This window comes from Ochotona princeps, chromosome 14 (assembly GCF_030435755.1).
Source record: "Ochotona princeps isolate mOchPri1 chromosome 14, mOchPri1.hap1, whole genome shotgun sequence".
NCBI lineage: Eukaryota > Metazoa > Chordata > Mammalia > Lagomorpha > Ochotonidae > Ochotona > Ochotona princeps.
The window spans coordinates 44902113-44920124 of record NC_080845.1 but is presented as its reverse complement, the minus strand read 5'-3'; the positions used below and the strand labels follow the sequence as shown (position 1 = coordinate 44920124).

Here is an 18012-nt window from a genome sequence, read left to right as displayed (position 1 = left end):
TTTAGTGCAGTTAATAAGAATAAAAGTACTTGTTCTTCTTCCATTTTGTTCTGTACCTTGTGGTGTAACTTTCTCTCCCAGCAGAGTTGTGGTACCTAAGAATTTCTTTCTTTGTTTCATTGTTTTCCTGAATTTTAAATGACAGGTTTAAGCATGTTCTCAGTTGAGAAACATTTCTCAAGTATAGATAGCAATTCATCCAGGAAACAGTTTGCAGGAAACTATAAAACAATTTACTGGGAAAATTTATCTTGATTTCTGCAAAATTGAATCCCAATGGAGTATGTCATATGTTGTATAAGGCAGGGAACCAAAACCAAAGGGAAAAAACCAAAATGAAAAAACTCATAAAGGACAGCAGCAATGAAATAAAGAGTTTGCTGCGCTTAGAGAACAGGATGTTTTTATTAAGAAATTTGGGATTTGAGGCATGCAGGATTTTTTGCAGAAAGAAGCCATATGTTCTTCTGTGCATGCCAGCCTTGTGACTGTCACGATTCTGTAGTCCTGCAAATGAGAATAGCCTTCACGGTAGGAGTGAAGCCTATTCCAGGAGCTGCTTCCTGCTGTGATGCTGGACTCTCATTTAGCCAAGTGACTTTACACCAAGAATATCTGGGTTGATGCTACAAAATTGCGTAACCTATCCTGCTGTGTTTCTACCTGTGATGGACTAAATGTTAGTGTACCCTGAAAATCATACCCCATAGCGTGAGGGTTTTGGTGAGGCATGCGGCTTTGGGGAGGGAATTAAGTGAGATGCGATGGGACACTTGTGGGAAATTTGTGTCCTTATCAACTGAAGAGATTGTGTGTGTACATGTGTGGGTGGAGAGATGGGTCATGATTTCCCCTTGAGCACAGAGGAAAGGACATGTACAGATACTATGAGAAAGCATCTGTCTCCAAGAACAAGACAGGAAGAGAGCTGCCGTCTTGGACTTTGAGCCTCTGTAACTGAAAAACTAGTTTGTGCTGTTAAAGCCACACAGCGTACAGCTTCTGTCATGGCATCCCTAGCTTCCTGCTACACTCCTTACCACTCACTCCTAGGATGGAGGGCTTTATTATAGTCCACAAGGGCTTGCAGGGTCTGACTTCTTCCAGCCCCTCCAGCTCGATTTTGAGTGCTGTCTCCTTCCCGCTCTTATCTTCGTCCACCATGGCCGCTTTAAGGAGCTCTGCTTTGCCCATGTACTGCAGGACCTTTACACATCCTCCTCGTTGTGTCTTCAGAGCCTTTGTAAAAGACATCAGTAAATATTTTTTGAGTGGATGAGTGGTCCAGATTAGAAGGTAGCCAGGTTCTAACCTATGGTGGTGAAGAAGAAGAGAGATTGTGGTAAGGAAAAGAAATGGGCATATAGAAAAAGTGACAAGTGAAAAAGGCCTTGTCTGATGGTTACTGTTTTACCTGGGAGCTGAATAAGCATTCACCCCAATCTCTCACTTTCTTTCATCATATTCTCACTGATAGTCATACTAGCATATTATCCATTAGCAAAAAGGACAAGTTTAAGTACTGCTGTTAGAGAATGTGGCTAGAAGTGCTTCTAATTATTTTCTGTTACTAATGATTGACTATTAGTGGAAAAGACAGTAGAATGTAATGAAAAGGAACTGAGTAAAAAAGAAGGAAGTTGAAGGAAAATTAGGAGACCTAATTAGGCAGAGTTTAGAATACTGTTCCACTTCTGCCTTGTGAGGGTGCCCACTGCAGATTAACCACGAACCAGGCTGCAGTAGATCCTGAGAAACAGGCAAGAATGAGGTCAAAATCGCTGCCTCCCAAGAGCTCGGAACAGTTGGAGAGGCATTGGAATAAGCAGTGGCAGTGCAAAATACAGTCTAGCCAGTGCTGGGTAAAGTTAGGCCCAGGGACTGTGTGGGTTTGAAATCTTCATAGGAAGCATTCAAATGACGTTTGTCAAAGGAAGGGAGCATGCCTAAATCGTGGATAGTATTGAACTGAATATGTACTATGCTTCCCTTAGTACATACCTACTTGTCCACATACACAAATTTAACATATTTTCCCTTCTTAACTAATTCCTGTCAGCCACCGTGATGGAGATGTGACAAAATCGATAGTTATGTATTTTCCTTCTTCATAATTTTATGAGTAGAGCATTCATGTTTACTAAAGATAGCATCTAATATTTTTCCTTTATTAATTTGAGAATTTTTTTTCACTTAAAGGAAGTATTTTATGGCCTCTGTTTGGCGTCTCCAAAGGCCAGAATCACTAGACTGGTGTTTTGGGTCATCACTGCATTGAGAAAGGGTTGCTTGAGCACAAGTGCAAGCAGTACCTTAACAGTTGATGTGATAACCCAGATGGTGAAGTGACTAATGGGCAGGTAGGGTATACAGCATGGCTAGGCTTGAAAAAGAAGTGATTCCTGTATGTTGAGTGGAAGGAACTGCATGAAATTGCATCAGAAATGGAAAGCAAGCAATAATATTGTTGTACCATTAAATAGAATGTATGTTTACACCAGCTCTAAAGAGAACCAAGCCAATTTCTGAAAACAAAGAATCAAAACAAAACGTGAGCGATTTGGTTATGTTGAAACTGCCAGCAGACTTAAGACCTGGCGATCAAATGAAGCCATGGTTTATCAATTTATGACATGTAAGGAAGTAATTCAAACCTATGTGAAACATTTATAATCTAATGGAATGTTAGGTGGTTTTAATTTTTTTTGACAAAATTGCTTTCTTAGATGTATGTGTAGTAGAAGTCAGTGTACACATTTATATAATTTCTTTCTTCAGAATATATCTAATTTGATATCTAAAAATTTTACATTTAAGTGATGTGTATAATATGTTGCAGTACTTAAACTGTGATCTTAAAACCGAACAAAAATATTTAATAACAATTTGAAATATTGTAATAGAAAGAACAAATGAAAAGCAGTTTAACATATGCTATGCTTATATCAGGAATTTTCAGACCACAGGTAATTAAAACTGCAGGAATTGAAACCATAGACAAGGGGGAAGGGTTATTTGATGTTTTATTTTGGAGTATAATTTTATCAGAGCTCTGTAACTGATCACTTCAAGATCGAGCCTTGTACAGGGTTTGAAAAAATACTTGGCAGAATCTGAAAAGAATAGGGTGCCGTTAGAGCCAGTTTGAAGTTCTAGAATTGTTTTTATAATCTACTTCTGAATTTTAAACTGTGTTTAATAATATTTTTTAGACACACAGAACAAACTCCCATGTACAGTTGTAGTTCCTTCAGTGACTGGGTCTGGGGCAGGCCAACAATGGGGTCTAGGAACCCAGTTTGGGTTTCTAATGTGGGTGGCAGGTACCCAGGCATTTGACCCAGCACCTGCTGCTTCCCAGAGTGTCGCTGATGAGTAACCAGGCATCAGGTACAAAGCCAGGACCCAGGACCTAAATACAGGCTCACAAGATCTGTTCCCAAGTCAGGATAAGAGTTTCAGTTAGCTGTGGCCCTGTAGAAAAAGCAGATGTTTCTCTGTTGTGTATAAAACGCTATATGTGAATGTCGATGGCTACTAGAATGAGGCACAAGGAAAAGGGCTGATAAAACGTGTAGCTTCTTTCAACACATTGCAAACTGAATGGGCAAGAACAGTCAAGTTAGCTCTTTGGTGGTGAGAAATGCAGGGACATTATTTACTATATGACCTGTCTGTTGCAGCAGCCTTTCCTGTCACACATCTCTGTTTCTCAGGAGCAGAAGACACCTCATATCAGAGACAGTGGATGAAAACCAGGAATTTATATAGCCAGGAAGCTTTTCCATTTCTCTCTTCATCTGACTTCACTGGCTCTGTGATTGTCAGTCTGCTACAGTCGGCCGCAGCGCAGACACCTAGGAGCCTGGGTGGAAGCAGAATGACACACCTGGCAGTGCACAGTGCTGGCAGGCATCGGAGGGTTTTCATCATTCAGAAAGTTCTGCCCAGGATTATAAATGAAATACCGTGTCTGTGTGTGTGTCCCCATCCTATCACGTGCTTGTTTTTTAACATCTTAAAATTTGTGTATTAAGAGACAGGAGACTGTAGTATGACTTGCCAACTGTGATGCCTTAGGGACTCAGCATTCTGAGTTGCATGTGCCTGCTCTTGTCTTCATTTAATTTCTTTGTCAGTAAATAGTGCTCTTATTTCCTCCATGGAAAGGTTAATGATTTTTCTTTTTAATGAATGTTATGTCTGGAGCCTCTTACACACAAACCAGTTGCCCTTTCGCTTTCACGAGGGTCTCTGATGTCTCTTCCTTATTGTTATTTCAGGCAGAGCTGTGATCATTACTGCAGCTCTGAGACTGGTGGTGGCGTCCCCTGTGGCTTAGGGGAAGAGAAGGGCGTTCATTCACTGCCACATTTGATAAAATGCTGATTGATCTATGAAACACTGGTAAGAAATATATCAGATGTCTTCAGATATCCAGTGGCTTGCAATTTGTTCCTGAGTTTGCTTCCTGCAAAGCTGCAGTAATGACCTTGACCATATGAAAGGCTGTCCACATCCTGGTGAAATGATCCATGTGGGAGCCTAGCATGATAGCCTAGTGGCTAAAGTTCTCACCCTGAACGTGCTGGGATCCCATATGGGTGCTGGTTCTAATCCAGGTGGCCCTGCTTCCCATCCAGCTTCCTGCTTGTGGCCTTGGGAAAGAAGTCGAGGATGGTCCAAAGCCTTGGGACCCTGCACCTGCATCAGAGACCCCTAGGAAGCTCCTGGCTCCTGGCTCCTGGCTTCGGATCAGTTCAGCTCCAGCCATTGCAGCCACATGGGGAGTGAATCACTTGATGGAAGATCTTTCTATCTGTCTCTCCTCCTCTCTGTATATCTGACTTTCCAAAAAAGATCAAATAAATCTTAAAAAAAAAAAAAAGAAAGAAATGTTGCATGTGTTGCTCTACCTGCCCCAAAGCTGGAACTCAGTGGCTGTCAGTTACTGTGCTTTTCAAGAGTATTTCCTTTTGTTTCAGGTGATACTTATGTAGGCACAAAATGAGCTGTAAGAGATACTATCTTATGAAAATGTAGTTGCTGTTGTCCAGTGCTTAAAGCCGTTTGGTGCCGCTTGCGCCCGAGTACATCACACCTCTAACAGTTAGCAGGTGCACTGAAGCCTGAGACCTGAGGGTATGTTGGGACTGTCACCTTCTTGCTCATCCTCCTCACTTGGTTGCATTCATGTGGCAGGTATCCTGTGAACTGTTGTCTATTCTGCTTTGTTGTTGGTGTTGCTTCTCTTATTTTTCTTCCCCTTTCGTTATTTTCCAGCTTTTTTTTTTTTTAAAGAGAAAGCTTTTGCCTGTTTTGTTGGTTATTCCCCTGCCAAGTTCCTAATTGTGATGCCCATGGTCTTCCTTGACCCCTAGCAGCACGCTGTGTGCCTGTTTGCCCTAAGCCCTCTGAGCTGTTCTTCTCAATATGTTGCAGTGGTCTGTATATGTGTGTTTCCCTGATCACTCTCAGAAGTCCAGATCCTATATATTTACTGAATCTGTCCTGCTCTTAAAATTCGTCATCTTTCACTTGATACCATTCTAACTGGTGTTTTTGTTCCTAATCTTGTTTTCTTGAAGTCAATGTTGACTCTCTAATCAGATGATTTGACGTTTAATTTAGTAATGTCATTTTCCAGATCAAAACTTGTTAAGGTCCCCCATGAATACTAAGATAAAATCTACGATTTTATAGTAAGCTGTAGTGGAAAACATTTTGATCATTACATATCAAATGAAATACATACTTAGTCCAAGACCCAACAATTCTGTTTATAGGTTTCTCCCCCAAAGAAATTAAAGCATATCGACACATACTTGTTGACACATACTTATAGCAGCATTATTCATACAGGCCACCGAATTGTAAGTTCCTGCGGAATGTGTATCTTGATGTATTTGCTATGAAACCTCCAGTGGGAGACGAGTCTGTTGTATATTAGACAGCATCCAATTTCTGTTGCCTGTATTTGTCCTGTTTGATTGATGCTTTGTCGTCTAAAGATGCTTTGTCGTCTTTTTTTTTTTAAAGAAAATTCATACCAAAATAATCCTAATCTGAAAGCAATAAAAACGCCTATCAACTGGCAAGAGGATAAGCAGAATCTGGCATGATTGGCAATAGAATGCTATGGAAACTGAGCTCCTGGAGCAGATAACAGTGTAGGTGCATCTCAGTGACATAAGCCATATACTTAATACTGTAGAGGGCCAGATCAGTAGTAGAACAGCCAGGACACAAACCCACATTAGATGCTCTGTCACAGTGCGAGCTTCTGCTCTGTGCTTTTAAAAATGTGCTTTTCTCATTGTGCTTCAGTGGTTGTTAAGGTGTTCGTAGGTCTTGCCATGGTTTTCAAAGACTGTGAACCTTGTCCTGTTTGTGTATGACACCTCCATTGATCATGAAGTCTGCCGTACATTAGCAGGTATTTAAATTTTATCCTGTTGTGTTTGTTCTGTTTGATGGATTTTAAGGAAAGATGCTTTGTTGTTGTTGTTTTAAAAGAATGAAAATCATAACAAAGTAACCATAATCTGAAAAAAATGTGCTGTAAAACTTCCCTTTCAAGCACTTTGCAAAATATTCTCTTTGCCTCCTTTCTTGGTTTATGCGTGCTTTTGCTGTGCTATAAATAGTATTGTAGCAGATTGCTATTGTACCAGATACTATTCTCCAGAAAAAAAGAACCATCATGTTACTGGTTTCCTTCCTTTCTCCCTTCCTCCCTCCCTCCCTCCCTCCCTCCCTCTTTTCCTCCCTCCCTCCCTTCCTCCCTTCCTCTCTCCCTCCCTCCCTCCCGTCTTCTGTCTATCTACCTACCCAGGAGAAGGAGGAAGAGGAGTTGGGAGGGGAATGAGGAAACTTTATTTTTTTTTAAGATGTATTTACCTATTTATTTTATTGCAACGTCAGATATGCAGAGAGGAGGAGAGACAGAGAGGAAGATCTTCTGCCCATTGATTCACTCCCCAAGTGGTTGCAATGGTCAGAGCTGATCTGATCTGAAGACAGGAGCCTCTTCCGGGTCTCCCACGTGGATGCAGGGTCCTAAGGCCTTGGGCCATCCTCAGCTGCTTTCCCAGGCCACGAGCAGGGAGCTAGAAGGGAAGCAGGGATGCCAGGACATGATGCCCATATAGGATCCTGGCACGGACTAGGCGAGGACTTTAGCCATTAGGGCACGTTGCTGGGCCTAGGAGCAATTTTTTTTAAAGAACTGGTTCAGTGATTCACTGGTTTGTGATTGTGGATTGTGGGGCTGTCACAACCCAAACTTTTAGAACAGGCCAGCATTCTCAGGTTCTCCCAGGCAGAACAAAATGATGTGCTGTTGAGACAGAGTTTCTTCCTCACAAAAAAATCAGGTTTGTTCTTAAGGCTTTTCCACTAGTTGAATGAAGCCCACCACACTAGCAAGGATGGTATCTTTAAGTCAGATAATCATGGACGTTCACCACATCACTGAAATACCTTCAGCACAGTGACATGTTAGATTAAATAAGCGAATGATCCAGCTTTGCCAAGTTGATACATAACATTTAAACAATACTGAAATAGGTTCCAAAACCTGTGTCTTAAGGTGTCTTCCCTGGCCATTCTACCTTACCCTACCTTGGTCCCAATTTGTAGATAATGTATCAGGCCCAGGGAGCATGTAAGTTCCTTTTACAAAAAGAGTAGAAGAAGATTTTCCAGGAAGTTTTATCTTTGACATTCCTATTTGCCTTACGGACTTAGCCATCAAACATCTGGTTCTGAACCATTTGTTAATCAGGTCAGAAACTTCTCATTATTTGTTAACATACCCCCTTCCCAACTTAGTCCTTTTTTTAACTTCATTATGCCATTTATTACTGCAGTTTCTGTTAAGATTAATCGTGTATTTGAAGACAATGAAATAAAGAGAGAGAGATTGATCGCCAACCTTGCCAGGAGGCTGGGCTGCAATGGCGTGAGCTGGGCTAGGCTAAAGTCAGGAACCAGCATCTTCTTTCAGGTTTCACAAGAGGATGGCAGGGATTCAAGCATTTGTATAATCTTGCACTTTTCTTCTAGGTGCATGATCAGGGTGCTGGATTGGAAGTGGAGCAGCCAGAATTTGTACTGGTGCGCTTGCAGGATCTCAGCTGTGCAGCAGTGACTTAACTTGTGCCACAGTGCCAACCCATGTACCTTCAATAAGCTACTGCATGACATAGTTCCAGTTGCAAGTCTTAGGATATATTTTAGAATATTCTGCCATCTTGTATTTTGTTTACCCTGAGTAGTTTGTCACAGTAGATTATGGAGAAATGTGAATTTTTCATATTTCTAGAGATAGGATAAGTTTGTAGAAATACCTGTCCGCTCAGCTGATCCAGTATCTTACAAGACCCTTTATTTGATGTGTATCTTGATTATTTGAGGGAATCACAATACAGAAATATAGTGGCTATTTTTTTTCTGAGCATTGTATATCTACGTTTGCTTAACAATGCAAAAATAAGGTCAGTTGCAAATAAATGTGTATGTTGATTATAAAGCATCTTTCTAGAAGTGGATGAAAATTGTTCATGATGTTTTTATAATGGATTTTGCTTACCCATTTGAGGGGAAGAAGTGGGCAGTTACTTCCATAGTCTATAGGAAATTCTCACTTTGCTAAAATAGTGACTCTTAATCCAAATTAACCATTTCAAAAACAATTGGATTTTCATACAAATGCATTTTTTCTTGCATTTTATGTATAAAATTTGAACAGGGAAGATATCTTGTAAGCTAGAAAAAGGACCCAGCAATCTCAGTGTGAAGTTTTCAGCTCTAGGTGATCAAAGAAACTAAATCTTTATCCTGCTGAATTGTTGTTGTGTGTGTATGGAGGGAATTACTGGCCTTTATATTAAATAAAAAGAACCTCCATTTTTTCCAAATTGAAAATAAATTCTAAATTACTACAAGTTCAACTTGCTAGTGATAGTTAGAATTAGCTCTATTTAGTCAACCAAAATATCTTTATTCATTTTGTAAGAAAATCTTAAATTTGTAGATGGGAAAAGTAAGCATATATGTATGTATATATTTTTAGATCTGTTTTTCAAAACATCATGACATTTAAGCATTCCAGTTTAATGACAGCTGAGAAAAGCAAGTGTGAGACGTGTGTCTCATAAAGAAATTCCATCCTTTCTTTCATACATGGAAATACTCCATCTGGGAAAACAAGATCCACATGTATTTGAGTAGCAAGAAAATACTGCTGAAATTCATCCTCTGATGTTAGCTCCAAATATTTGAAATAAGATTGAATATTTTACATTTTTTTAGCATTTCGATGATAAAAATAACCTTGATGATGTGTCAGATGATGGGTTTCTATTTTTTGAAAGAGGTAGTATCTTTCTGTAAATATTGGAAAATTCATACAGTGACCCACTGGGCAGTGGTTATCTTTTTTCTAAAAAGCTTGCATGCTACGTTATTTAGTAGTGTATTCAAATTAAAAACTTGGGAAGGGGCTACACGTAAGACGCCAACTTAAAATTCCACGTTTTTTATCAGTAATACTTCCAATTATGGCATAATTTGCTTTACTTGTTTGGAAGATAGACATTCTCCAAATACCCACCACTTCTGGGTGAGAGACTGCAACCTAAGTACTTGGATTGGCATTGTCTGCTGTCTTGTGGAAGCTGGAGCAGAAGTGGAAGCAGGACTCAAGGCCTGGCACTGTGTTCCAGGACGCAGACATCGCAAGGAGTGTCTCAATCTGCTGGCCTCCACATGTGCTCCTATGTCTTACTTTAATAATAAGTTTTGATAAATTATGAAGTTCTCTTACATATATTTTGTAATTTAGTGTCCCCCCCAAATTGGTGTTTGATGACTTTGGTTTTTGTTTTCTTAGATAGAAAACTAGAGGCACTGGGAGGTGACACTTTCAGCACTGAAATTTGTGTCTTAACTCCAACTTACATTCTTTAAAAATCCTTGCCTCACATGGCTCTGTCAGTGGGACTTCTCTCACTGTAAATCTATTTTTGGACTGCTCCAGAACATAGATGAATCCTTGCTTTAGTCTGAATATTGTTGGACCTCTAATGAGTTGTGTGTTGGAATCTTGGTTCCCAGTGTGATCATGTCATGAGGTGGATCGTGTTATATTAATGGGGCCTAATGAGACTAGATTTGGTGAGTGGAGGCGCTGTCCTGAGTTCATTCTCATGAGGGTGATTTCTTGTAAAGGTGCAAAACAGAGTTTTGCCTGTCTCTTGCTTCGTGATTCCTTTCCCACATGTACTCCTAGGGTGACACCTGCTGTGAGGCCTTCACCAGAACAGCCCGTGGCAGCCGCAAGCCATAGAATTATCAGGACTGTGAGCTAAAAAGATTTCTTCATCAAGTTATCTAGTCTCAGATTTAGTATCACAGTAGCAGAAAATGGACTCATACAGGTAGGTAAATGTATGCATTCTAAATTTGCTATTGAAAGCTAACTACAGAATATGAAATTCAAGGTTATTCAGTTGGGTCCAGCACAGTGGCTCAATGGGTTAATTGAGCCAGTATCCTATGTGGGTGCAGGTTCATGTCTTGGCTACTCCACTTCCCATCCAGCTCCTAGCTTGTGGCTTGGGAAGGCAGTAAAGAATGGCCCTATGTCTTGGGACCCTGCAGGCATGTGGGAGACCAAGAAGAAGCTCCTGGCTCCTGACTTCAGATCAGCTCAGCTCTGGCCATTGCAGCCATTTGAGGAGTGAACCAGTGGATGGAAGTATTTTCTTCTTTCTTCCTTTTCTCTGTAAATCTGCCTTTCCAATAAATAAAGCTTGTTTTGAAAATACTTACTCTGTATTGTGAATAAATGTCATGCTGTACACATTAATTATGATGATTTAAAAATCCTTTTGGAAAAAAATACTTTCTGTCATGTGCAATATATTTACAAATTATTCCCAAATGTTTGTTTATATGCACACACTTATGCATATGCATTTTAACTAACACATGTTGGGATAATACCAAAATTAATTGAAAGAATGTATATTATTAACACTAATTCTTACCTAAAGTAATATTGTACCCATAGTAATATTATGAATGAATACAATAGCTATAGTTGAGTTTTCTTTAGCCTTAGCTGTAAATCAAGTTCCTTATGTGTTAGTTTGTTTAATTTTTTGAATTTTGACTATTTTACTTGAGACAAAGACTATTGGAAAAGAGACTTATCTCTCAGGATTGAGATCTGAAACCAGTGGTGACTCATAACTAAGGATTTCCTTTAACCTTCATGTAGCTTACGGTCCTAGTAAATCATCAGGATAATCATGTTTCTCTTCAGTAAGCACAGTGTTAGTTACTTCAGTTTCACATATTCTAAAAAGAAAGCAACAGTGTGATTTCTGCCTTTAGCATCTAACAAGTTATATGAGCACAGATCCTCAGCAATTTTATTCATTATGATTTGGTTCCAGGTAGTCCAACAGATGGGCGCCCGAGAAGGCTGAGAACTTTGAGCGGCCACAGATGGTGGGGAAGGTGACATCTGAGTGGGTAGTGTAAATAATTCATATGATTTAAAGTGTACAAAGGAAACGAGGTCCAGGTGCAAAGCAGAGGAAATAAACAATGCATTAGGTGGATGGCAAAGAAACATGGTTCCATATGATAGTGGGTGGTAAATCTGAGCACCCCCTCCCAAAAAAAATTGAGCAAAACCAAAAAAGTCAGAAAGTGAATAACTTTGCTGGTGTAAGGAGTGTGAATGAGTTTGGTCTTCCATCTATTGACTTAACTGATGTGATTTTCAAGGGTACCTTTAGTTGAAATGCGTTGCAGTCTCTGAAATGTGCGGTCAATGAGGTAACAGTGTTGGATAGTGTCAGAGGTGCATCCAGGATGAAGTATCTTCTGGCTGGAGGTGACAGCCTCGAGGGGCATGACTCATTGGAAAACAGGGCAGCATCCCTTGGGTTAGAAATCATGGTCATTTATTTAAGCTGTCTCCTGCTTTTAATTCACGTTGACATTTTTCTCATTTGGTATATGGAGATCAGTAACATGAGGCAGACACTACTGCAGACTCAAAATTAAGATATTAATTTAGATAGTTAGTTGGTTGTTTCCTTTCCTTTTTACCTATACGTTGTTTTTTGAAGAGCATCCCAGAGTCATGTGTCAGTCTTGTTTGTGTCACTTGATGCCAGTTCTCATTCATTTTAACCTTGATATTTGCAAAAGTACATTACACTTTTTTCTCTTCAATTTCTCAGATGGGAAACATTTAGTTGAGGTATGCTAAACAGCATTAGCAGGCATTCAACTTTCTGAAAGCTTCTACCAAATAATAGCATGAAAAAAAATGGTACCAGTTAAGAAAATAAAACCGCCTTTTAATGGCTAGGTGGGATAAGTGATGGTATTGGAAAACAAGGAGAGAAATGTTTGCCACATAATCTAAGCAACAAGTAACTTGTGTCTAGCCCACTGTTTAATTCAGTTCCTTAATATATTTAGGTCCTTTATAACTTCAAAAAATAGCTCAGGGAATAGGGTAGATGTCGATGTGAACATGATTTTCACATGAATCTAATTAGAACAAGAAATTTTTGCATCAATACACCAATCAGACTGGTGTCATTATCTAACCTCTAGCATTTTGCTGTTACTCATGCATCCTTCCCTGTTTCTCCTTCTCTTCCCAATCTCTCATATACACGCATGCACGAGCGTGTGTGCGCACACACACACACATCATTTATTTGTAAGCCTAATAATTAAAGCGACTGGACTGATGAGTTGGTCTGAGTTACCAGCACTATTTCTTTTTTAAAGATTTATTTATTTTTGTTGGAAAGGCAGATTAACAGAGAGAGCGAGAGGCAGAGAGGAAGATTTTACATGCACTGGTTCACTCCCTAAGTGCCACAACTTCTTGGTCTCCATACAGGTGCAGGATCCCAAGGCATTGGGCCATCCTCCTGTGCCTTCTCAGGTCACAAACAAGGAGCTTGGTAGGAAATGAAGCAGCCAGGATGTGAACTGGCACCCATATGGGATCCCAGCTCTTGCAAGGGGAGGATTAGCCAATTGAGCCATCATGTTGGGTCCACCAGCTCTCATTCTAAGCTATTACTAGCAAGTATGATTTCATCTTGTATAACATTTGCTTTGAGAATCAGACTCAAAATACCCTTGCCTTGAGACAAGTGAGACAGAAGGTATGGCAGAATTAAAAAGGAGCCTGTTCATTTATAGTGAAAATTGTTAGTAACCTGTGAGACTCTTGTGTCTAATTTTATGTAACTTAGGCCTGAACATGCAGGCGAGATCACCTGCGCTTGGATTTCCATTAAGAGTTTCTAAAGTGAATTGTTTATCAACCCTTCTAATTTCTGATTGGATAAGAATCTGTAAGTATAGTCAAGGAGGCTGACAGTTCACAGTTGGCTCAGAATTTAGATTAGGTGGTACAGATGCTAGATGAAACCTGGCTCTGTAAGAATTACTTATGGTCTTGTGGGTGATAGCCAGCAGCACTCAGAGCATTGGATAAGTGATAGAACAGATGCCAGTGATCAAGATAGAAAGCAGCGAATCCACCTCAAAAAGTATGAATTTAGTGACTCGTAGGGCAGAGATGGCCAGCACCGTGGACAGCTCCCCAAACCTTGATTTCCAGCCAAAGAAGCCTGGGGTTTATCTTAGAAATATTGCTTTCTGTCATTTCCATGCCCGCAATGATGGACATGTGACTGTTTGAAGAACTATACTATAGTAATAATATAGAGGAACTGAGTGGGAGGGAGGGTACTTGGTGCGGTTAAGGGAAATTCCAAGCCCTATGGAACTGTATCAAAAAATGATAATAAAAATTGTGAACAAAAATGCTGCTTTCAGGTGCCAGTTTCCCCTGTTCCTAATCAAATGCGTTTCCTGTAGGTAGGCAGTTTACATATAGAACCCTCATTTTTTTATTTACAACAATAATATCTGTTCTCCAAAGTTCCCAGGTACAAATGAAAGTGTGTGTCAGTGATAAAAATTAAGGATGTGAATATTGTATTTTGTCAACCTTTACCTCTGAAGTATTGGTCCTTATCTGCCTAAGAATGTATTACGTTAAAATCACCAACCACTTTTCAATTATGCAACAGCAGTTAAACAGGCGAAATTATGGTACTCAAAGCAGATAACTCATTTCCTTGACAAGAGAGTGGATTTTTGTTTCATGTTGTGTTGTTAGAGATTGTGTAATTCTGTTTAACATTTAAAGAAAAGAAGTGTATTTGGCCTGTGTTGCTGGTTCCAGCATGTAGTAAGGACTTCCTAGCGGCACCACAACATGGCAGGTGGCTGCATTTAGCAGGAGTCTGCAAGAGGGCATGACTACATGATGAGCAAGGCGTCAACTGAGGGCAGGATCACTTATTTGTAGCAACCCACTGTTGTGGGAGCTAGTCTGCTCCTGTGAAACCAGTGTTTAATGCTTCATGGGTCCTGCTGTGACTCAGTTACCTCACACTGTCTCCACTAAAGTTCACATCAGTTTTCAGTGCTGTTATATTGGGAGAAGTGCTTTATGTGTATTTGAAGGAACATATCATAGATGCGTCATATCGGGAAACCAGAATTTGTTGTATATATATCTTGTAAATTCAGATCCAGGTTGGTAAAAATTCTTTTGCCATGTAAGTTTTGTAGCAATTCTCTGTACCGGACCAGGAATATACACATCAACATGCTGTTCCTCTACAGCTGTATTCCTTTTACAATGACAGGTGTGGTGGGATGGTTGGCATATACTGCAGTGGGCCAGAGTGATGATAGCAGTCTGACTCTTACCTTTCCCAAGAATGTTATTTTCCTGAAGGTTTTCTTGATGCAGAAATGAAGGGCAGAAAGAAAAAACTGATCGGGAACACAGATCATGCCCTAGCAAGTGAGTATCAGAGCTTTCATGGCCAGGAGATAAAGAGCAAGGTCTTTAGGGGTGCCTGTAGCAGGAAGTGAAGCGAGCCACCAGGATGACCCAGGTCATGCTGTGATTTTCCAAAGTGGGCTGTAATGGAAAGCCTCAGTGAACTTCAGTGGCTAATGAAGGGAAATTATACTTTGATATCTGTGAATTGTTACGTTTGTCTGAGATGTTACTCTATTACATTTCTAGCTACCTTTACAGTTATAGCATTTTAGGTGAGATTAAAGTCTTGTGTCAGTAGCACTTATCAGATTCCTGTCTTTGACAAAAACCAAAGTATTTTCGTGTGATCCCTTCATTGTTATATTTTAGTGCTTGGGTTTGAGCCCCAGCGCATGTCCTTATTCTGGCTTCCTCCTAATGCAAATCCTGGGAGGCAGTGGTGATGGCTCAGGTAGTTGATTTCCTATTATCCATGTGATGTGGGAAATGTGGGATGTGGGAGACCTGACTAATTTTCTGGATCCTGGTTTCAGCCCTTGCACCAAGGCAGATCCAAACATTGTTGACTATTTGGGGAGGGGACTCAGCTTGTGTATATTTCTCTATAGTCTGCCTCTTATAAATGAATTATTTTTTCTAAAAAAAGAATGAATGTATTCATTTTTTCTAAAAAAAGAATAATGCATTCATTTTTTCCTTTTTTAATAAATTTTCCTTTTTTGTAATGATTGCAAGGTTGATCAGGTTGGGAAGGATCAAGGTTTAGGGAAAATTGGGTGTATTCATTGCTTCCAAATTTACTATTTCTTCTTGTTTCCGGGGGAAAGGGAGAGACAAAGGAGGAAACCACTCATGAGTTTCCACATGTCCCAGTACCCAGGGATGAGGACCTGGTACCGCATATCAACCCAGAATCTCAGTGTGTACACATTCTGAGGGTTCTGTCCAAGTGGCTTGGATAGTTCTGAAATGGTGCCTATTTCACCGACCCAAGGATAATGTCACCCTCCCAATGTCCATTGGATCCATTCACTGAGACTTTTTGCTGTCATCATTTGTTTAGGGTATGTTACAAAATAGAGTAAGATTATGTTTTTATGTGAACATGAAGTTTGCATGTGAAAAATGATAATTGAAGATATGTCCAAATGTTTCTAGATAATTGAATTAAAAATAATAAGTTTGCTTTTATTGCAGGAGTTGAAATCCATACATAGGTTTCCAAAAATGATGGACATTTTCTGTGTACTTTAAGACTCTCTCATGTATGTTAATTGGTGAATGTAAAATATGTGATCGTAGGGAATGATTGTGAAGCAAAGAAATGACCTAAAGATTTTCCATGTGGTTTGTCGAACGTGCATGTGGTGGTGCATAGCCATAAGGATCTTTGTAAGACTCCAGACCTTTCAGCGGAAGATCTGCAGAGCTGCTTCTTTGAAAAACCAGTTTGATAGATGCTTGAAATTTTCTGTTCAGTAACCCTTTGAGGAGTAAATAGGCTTTGAAAAAGTAGCAGTTTTCTTCTTAGGTAGGATTTTCAATTCATTGTCAAAGGCAAATGATGATTGTATGATGCTATGGTCCCTTAAAACTTTCAACAGGAAAATGCTAGTGATTAGGTAGCTATAAAATGATTTATCTAATAGAAAGAAAGAACATTGTGGTTGAAATTCAGAATTAGAAGTTTGGATTCTCACACTGGTGCTCCCTGGGTGCATAACCTTTGGTGAGTTATTTAAATCATTTGAGCCATGGTTTCCTACTATGAAAATAGGACCCTCTACTTAGGTCAGAGAATGATTGTGAGATTACAGTAGATGATTGTGAAAGTGCTTAAAATCCTTAATAAATCATTCTCACAGAAATTATAGTAATTTTGCTTTTGTGATTATTTCTACAGAAAGTGAGTGAGAAGGTTGGAGGAGCCGAAGGGACCAAGCTAGATGACGACTTCAAGGAGATGGAGAGGGTAAGTCCCCACTGCTTAGATTTCCCTGTGACATAACCCTGTGTCCCATGGGGAGACGGGGGGAGGGGAAGGAAACGTCTCCATTGGAATTGGAGAATATACCTTATTAGTTAAAATGTATCTACACCATGCAATGGAAAGTGCCCCTTGTTTCCTTTTACTTTCCTCAAAACAAAGACTCAGCGCACATTTCCGTTAACACACTTTCGGTGGAGTCTATCTCACTTCTCCAAACTCGGGACAGCCTAAAGCTGGTGTTTGAGTTTGGGTAAAGCTGAAAGGAAAGGAGATGATAGAGAAGGATGCCCTGATTATTCTCAGGAGTGTCTGAGTCACCGTCTGGAGGCCATGCTGACAAGGTGATGCCAGCCAGAGGCAGCAGCCGTGGAGAAATGAGTGCCATATTGGAACCTGACTTGAGCCCAAACTCCCCTTTCACCACTTATTGTGAAAGTCCATTTATTTCTTTGAGACTGCACTTTTAGAGTAACTAAAATGAGAATATTCATACTCAGGGTAATTTTTATTAATGATTACAAATAATGAAAATCATTTAATATTCAGCCTTCAGGATTGCATTTCAACAAGTATGAGTGGAAGTGGTGAATAAACTCTCTTGTTTCAGTTCTCTTGAGGCTTAAGTCATTTCTCTTTTGCTTTTCTTTCACTCTAAGACTCTAGCCTTATGATGAGGCATGTACACTGAAATTGTGTGAAGAGAAATATCGTAGGTGTTAAATTTCTGGGAGCTAATGGATCTGAAGTTGAAATCCTGTATCTGAGCCGTAGGGACTGTTGCAATCATGTGTGTGTGCATGTATGTATGTGTGTATGTATATATGTATATGTGTATGTGTATACACCTGATGTGTATGTGTGCTTACACCTGATGACTGGCAACCACTGGTAATTGGAATGATACTTGCATCGGACCCTGATTTCTCATCTCTGAATGGTTGTGGATATCCCCTGACCTTCAGCCAAAGCTGGAAGCCACTGATAATGGTTGTGAAAATAACATTCTACCCATCTGTCTTCTACGATGTCTGATTCTTTATACTTTACTATGATTCTGCTACTTCTTGTGTTACTGCAGTTCCTGGGTCCTCATTATAAACAGCCCAGT

General features: G+C 39.8%; 1 protein-coding gene across 2 annotated transcripts in view; it reads left to right on the top strand.

Moving 5' to 3' along the window:
• Positions 1 to 18012, top strand: part of SH3GL2 (SH3 domain containing GRB2 like 2, endophilin A1) — a 186906-nt gene that overhangs the window by 133997 nt on the left and 34897 nt on the right. For both annotated transcript variants that reach the window (XM_004581087.3, XM_058672676.1), the window contains exon 2: positions 16818 to 16886. In XM_004581087.3, coding sequence (XP_004581144.1) covers positions 16818 to 16886 — 69 coding nt within the window. The remainder of the gene's footprint in view (positions 1 to 16817; positions 16887 to 18012) is intronic.